Below are 6,000 nucleotides of genomic sequence, written 5' to 3'. Positions count from 1 at the left end.
TGACAAAGCATAATCAAATAACTTTTAGTATTTCTTATATGTTTTATAAAATAACTTCACAAAAAGTGAAAAATTGGGCTGCCAATAGGGGTAATTTAGTTGCCAGTTCTTGGGTTAAAATGTCGATTCAGCTGAGTTTGTACTATTGGATCAACTCCTTTAGTCCTATTTCATTCAGTTTTTAAAATAATTTTGGGAAGCAGAGGTTTATCAATATAACACAGTAGTTTTAAAATTCTTTATGTGTATAAACTTACTTTATACAGATGACAATAGCCAAACTTCACATCACATTTGTATCAATGAACAAGAAGTACTTGCTGTTCCATACTCATATATTTATAATATCACTAGGTAAGTTTATTTCTCCATGCCAAATATATTTTAATTATTGCTTGGCTATTCCATGTACTGTTCCCATGTTATTATGAAATATAAATATGAAATAACTAAAGCAAATTGTACTGTATACACTTGATGTAAATTTAGATAATAACAGTTTTGTGTGTCTTAAGAAAAAATGTAAGCACCTCATAAAAATGTTTACAATATAGACACTAAATTCATATTGCAAAAGGTGTATATTGAATGTCAACCACAAAGTGGCCTATAAAGGTTAGACAGCTACCAAATCACTTAGCGAGTATACGTTTGTTTAATAGACAACTCTTTTTGCTTAGCTAGCAATCAGGAGATTGTCCAAGCAAGTACTTCTTGTTCGTCAACCAAAATTTTAAACGTATTACAAATAAAATTATTTTTGAAAATCGTAATAAAAAAACTATCCACACAAAAGAATTAATTAATTCAAACAGTGGTAAAATAATATCTACTTTGAATAAAGTAACAATAACAACATATTTAGAAAACTATAAAATTAAATAAATAAATAAAACTGTATTCATATTGATAAAAATTCTCAGAACTTCTTCCATGTCAATAAGGCTATTTTCGGTCTCTTTTAGATCTCAAGGGCTGAGTTGTCATTTTTTGCTTTTCTGAAACAAAAGAAAAATTTATAATTTGTAAATATTTGGCAATAAATAAGATACATAACAACTCACATCAAAGTCTTCTGCTTCACACAGCAACAAAACTTTGATTATATAATTAAAACTCTTGAAATATTTCTACTAGCCTGAATGTGTTTCAAGTCATTCCAGCCATAGAACTGTTGAAATCATATTGGCGCAAAACCTTCAGTGGAACCTTTTACTTTATCGTTTTTTTTCGGTTCTGTAACCCTTCCAGTTAAATAAGAATCGTTATAACAAACCAGTTCCAGTTTCATAAGACTCACCTCTAAAACAAATGGTTATGTTATGATGATTTTGCTTCGATTTTAGCTGGTACCTACAACTTGAAGAGACAAGCCTTTGTGTACAGAAATTACTGAAAAGCTGTTAACTGAAAATGAGTGGTTTCACTTACTATCTCAAACGTTCTGCAAAGATATAACAATTTGTCAAAACTAAAACAAAGCACAAAATGTACAGAATGATACATCACTTGACCTATTGACTGTGCATCCATCACAGACTGTACAAGTCACATGATGTGTGGTGATTCATGCTGGGAATAAGATATGTCAGCAAATAAACCTGGAATAAGATCTGAAGGAAAAGATATTATACAAAGAAAATATACTAAAGAAAACAAAAAATCAGAAATACACCAATGTGATAATTAGACATATGTATACAGGACAAATCAAAAAGAAATAATAATAACTCGTTTTGTAAACTTTTACAGATAAGAAAAATCTGTAGCTGCCTATATATACGTAATGTATGTATCAATACTGAACATACCATCATCAAAGAATATTAAAAACTGTTTTAAAAAGATAGCCACACATACACATGAGAATTGTATTACATAAATTACAACATTTGTTAAATTTAAATTTAATTTGTTCAATTCAATTAAACCATGCAAGAAAACATTAGAGAAACTAAACTTTTGATATGGTAAAAGTTCTGTACTCTTACTAACCTTCTTGATCGTTGGATCAGGTTCACCTTTCAGTGCCGCTAATTCTTTCTTCATTGCCAGCAGCTTGTCTACCTCCGGTTGCCACTCTGACTTGGGCTTGCCTCCTTGCTTTAATACCCGCACTTTCTCTCCCTGAAACAGTGCAAAATTTTAAATAAGTTAAATTGTTATGTTTTTAAATGTCATTAGAGATTAAAAGAAATGGAAACGCAGTTTGACTGTAGTAAATTTAAAAATAATGAAAACGTAATTACAGAGAATAAGATAATAAATATTTATAAATTTTCATTATTATCATTTATATTAGTTTCTATAATTTGGTCAGTATAATTTTCACTACAATCTCGTAATTCCGAAGTAATTACTTCATTTTCATTGTTATTATATTCTAGGAAAAGAAATTATTGGTTTTATAATAACGGAAATGAGATATGAAATTCTGGAATAAAATCTTGCTAAATATCTTGTAAACACAGCATCTATTGTTGTTCCATATCTTTTGTACTTATGTTTTTACCATTTGACATTGTTAAATTTAGCTTATCTTTTAAAAAGTGAATTAATGGTTATGACGTTTCTTCATCAAAATTTGTATTAAAATCTGTTTTACGTAATTTATTTATTAAGTGAATGTAAGGTAGGGCTCAATGTAAGTCAGTAAAGGTTTTAATTACAATTAATAGAATGACTAACTTTCTTCCAGGATGAAATTACACTATGGCTTTGTTAGCTAGAAAAGATTTAATCTATTTAATTTTAGTACTTTTTAAAATCTCATCAGGACAAAACTAGTAATGAACTGAAATAGGAATTAATATTAACGTGCTGAAATTTAATTTTAAATCTGATAAGCTTTAAGTACTGCTATTAAATGATGCAGTAAGTTAATCAATTTTATGTTGGGATTTATTCATGAATAAATTAGTAGTTGATAGATTTATTCAAACCAGTACTACCATATATTTTAGTCTTTTTACCATGACTGTTTGGTGTTGGAAGTTTTTTAGTGCGTTAAGTCAACATAGCTACTAATAGCAGAGTATGAATTGATGTTGTAAATTTTTACAGCTTTTAAATTGGAGCTTAAGTAATCAAACCTGAAAATTCCATAATCAAGGAAAGTCTGCAGAAGCAGGGATATGTCCAGACGATGTGACATTTCGGATAACATTTATGTTAATAATAATATGAGTAAACTCATCAAACAGAAAATAAATCATTGTAAAATACTTACTTATAGATTAGAGAAATGATTCATTATTTTCCTTATCATATACAATGTTGTATGTTAATGGGGTTTTGTATATTTCCCTTTTAATCTCTCCTGACAAATTTTTCATTAACGTCAAATTTTGTTAGATCAGATCAGATGTTTATATAATGGTTTGTTTACGTTTTGGTAAAGCTGCCGTTCAACTTTGAAAGCATGTGGAAAACATAAACATGCACGACACGAAACAAAATTTTTTTTTCCCATGCAAAACATACATCCATAGCCTGCCAAAAGAAGTAATCACTTCAACAAGGAGCACCAGTAACCTCTCACTAGCACGCTTGGATAGCCACTGAACAGAAAAACGCTCTGACATCAAAATAATAGCCGCAACAGTACCGCCCCTAGCGGCCATAGAGCGAACAATCATGACGTTAATTTCCGTGACGCAAAACAAAAGTTTTTCACTGTGCAAAACATACATCCATAGCCTGCCAAAAGAAGTAGTCACTTCAAACATATATTTAAAAGTTTATACTGTTAGGAATGGATTTTTCTTAATCTACATCTTGTTTTATACAATATGCAATAGTGGGTCAATGCCCAGAATGGATGTAGAGTTGCTCATGACTCAAAAAGATAATTTTTATGTCATATACTGATGTGCAGAGTTTCTTTTTAATTCTTAAAAAAATAAAGTTATCATGAAAAAACACTGGTTATCTCAATTGTGACTGTTCAGTTTTCAACTCAATTACTTTTCTTTAAGGAAACTAAAAATAACAAGCAAACAAATTTTCCTGATAACATAAATTTTACACTATCACATAATTATTTCCTGCAGTTTAAATCAGATTTGTGTACACCGTTCTGAGGAAAGATATTTGTAGTGCAGAAACCTGTCAAATAGTATTACACATTAAACTTTAAAATGAAAATTTATTTTTCATCCACACAGAAAATTATTTGACCATAAACTCTGATATATAAGAATTGTTGCATATCTAAACTGGCCATCTGTTAATTTTACTTGCTAGATAAAGTCTACTATAGTAAAAGAACTAACTATAAGAATTATGTTTTTATATTACTATAAAGTAGTTATTAGCAGCATGAATGGGAAAATGTTAATTTATCCAAAACAACTGAACCAAATATAAGTTACCTGTGTGGCAATCTCCTCTTCCAAAGTCTGTATTTTCCCATTAGGTGATGGAACAGTTTCCTATTTAAAGAAAACATACAATAATAAGTAAAAATTGGGTTATTAGTTATTTATTCATATTGCACTATAATCTTAACAATGCTTATTGTATACAACATTTTAACAATTTCACTGAATAAACTTAATCACACTATTTATGAACACCCTTTCTCTATCTACACCCCTAAAAAAAATACAATGCAACCAAAATTTGAATACTTCAAAAATATAACCGATTGATAACAAAGCCTGTAAACTTTCTATACACTGAGTACATTTCACTTGAAAAATTAAGGATTTTGTAGGACAATGTAACATACAAATGAATTGTGAAAATATTTTTAGGATTTTTTTTGTGCTTTACATTTTGTTATATTTCATTATTATAAAGAAATACATATAACATTATTATTAATATTTTCAAAAATAGAAAACAACAAAATGTTGTACAATTTTGAGGTAGCACAATAGTTTATGAGCAACTACTGCTATATTTTCAAAAAAAAAATAACTACAATCACTATAAAGTATGATAAATTACAACTATGGTTCATAATGTACTAAAATGTTATGCCAAGTTTTTTATAAAATCTTAAAGTAGACCTAGACCTTCAGAATATCATACAAATGTAAATACTATTTATAGAAATGAATTATACTATAATTAATTATAAATCATTATGAATTGTGAATAATAATTCATACTGAATTATAGTTATTACTCTGGAGCTAAATGAATGATAGTTTCAGGACCAACTATGAACAACATTTATTGTTTCAACAGAACAATGGTTTGCCAGCATAAATAAATCTATTTATAATCGTTTTATTTGAAGACCATCTACAGAAACTAAATACATTATCACCACACTTTATAACACAAACTTTAACATACACTAACACAAGATGATGATTAAACACAAATCACACAACACTTGGCACAAACTCGGCTAGCCTAAGTTGTATAAATTGGCTACAGACAAATCTGCCTTTGTTTCAGAGAACTGTTTATAAAATCAGTCAGTTGTGGACATGAAACCTGTATAATCTGTGGAGCATTAAATTACTTATTTACTATTCTAATGGGTACAACATATTTTTCCACTACAACATATTATTTTCTTTCTATTTTTGGAATAAATAACTGATCAAATAAATAATTTTTCAAAGACATCTATAGAAATTACTGCTTGTATTGTAAGGGTTTACAGCAACATTTACGGTACACAAACTTGATCTCCAAATAAAATAGCAGACCCACTGGAAGGAAAGTTATTTGCTACTGCAAACGATACTGTTTAACAACCGGTTTTCTGTCAAACAGGTAAATAGCTATAACTGATTGAAAATTACATATTTTGTGTTACATTGTCTTTATCAGAGCACGGTTTTCATAAGTTTGGAAAACTATTTACTACGGTCATTATATCACATCTACAGGCAGGAAATATAGATTAGAATCTCCTAAATTGATTGGTAGCATAACCAATGTGATACCATGTAAACTAACAATGCAAATAAATAAATTAGAGACGTCTCAGACATCTTTCCCATACTTACAGGGTTAAATGTTGTTATTTTATACTTA

At 28.8% G+C, this 6,000-nt stretch overlaps 1 protein-coding gene across 1 annotated transcript in view; it reads right to left on the bottom strand.

Moving 5' to 3' along the window:
• Positions 1–224: 224 nt before the first annotated feature.
• Positions 225–6,000, bottom strand: part of LOC124356865 (methionine--tRNA ligase, cytoplasmic-like) — a 43,979-nt gene continuing 38,203 nt past the window's right edge. Inside the window, 3 exon segments of the mRNA XM_046808140.1 lie at positions 225–998; positions 1,996–2,127; positions 4,374–4,433. Coding sequence (XP_046664096.1) covers positions 984–998; positions 1,996–2,127; positions 4,374–4,433 — 207 coding nt within the window. The 3' untranslated portion in view covers positions 225–983.

This window comes from Homalodisca vitripennis, chromosome 3 (genome assembly GCF_021130785.1).
Source record: "Homalodisca vitripennis isolate AUS2020 chromosome 3, UT_GWSS_2.1, whole genome shotgun sequence".
NCBI lineage: Eukaryota > Metazoa > Arthropoda > Insecta > Hemiptera > Cicadellidae > Homalodisca > Homalodisca vitripennis.
Note: the sequence above shows the minus strand (reverse complement) of the source record. Positions and strands in the feature narration are given on the sequence as shown.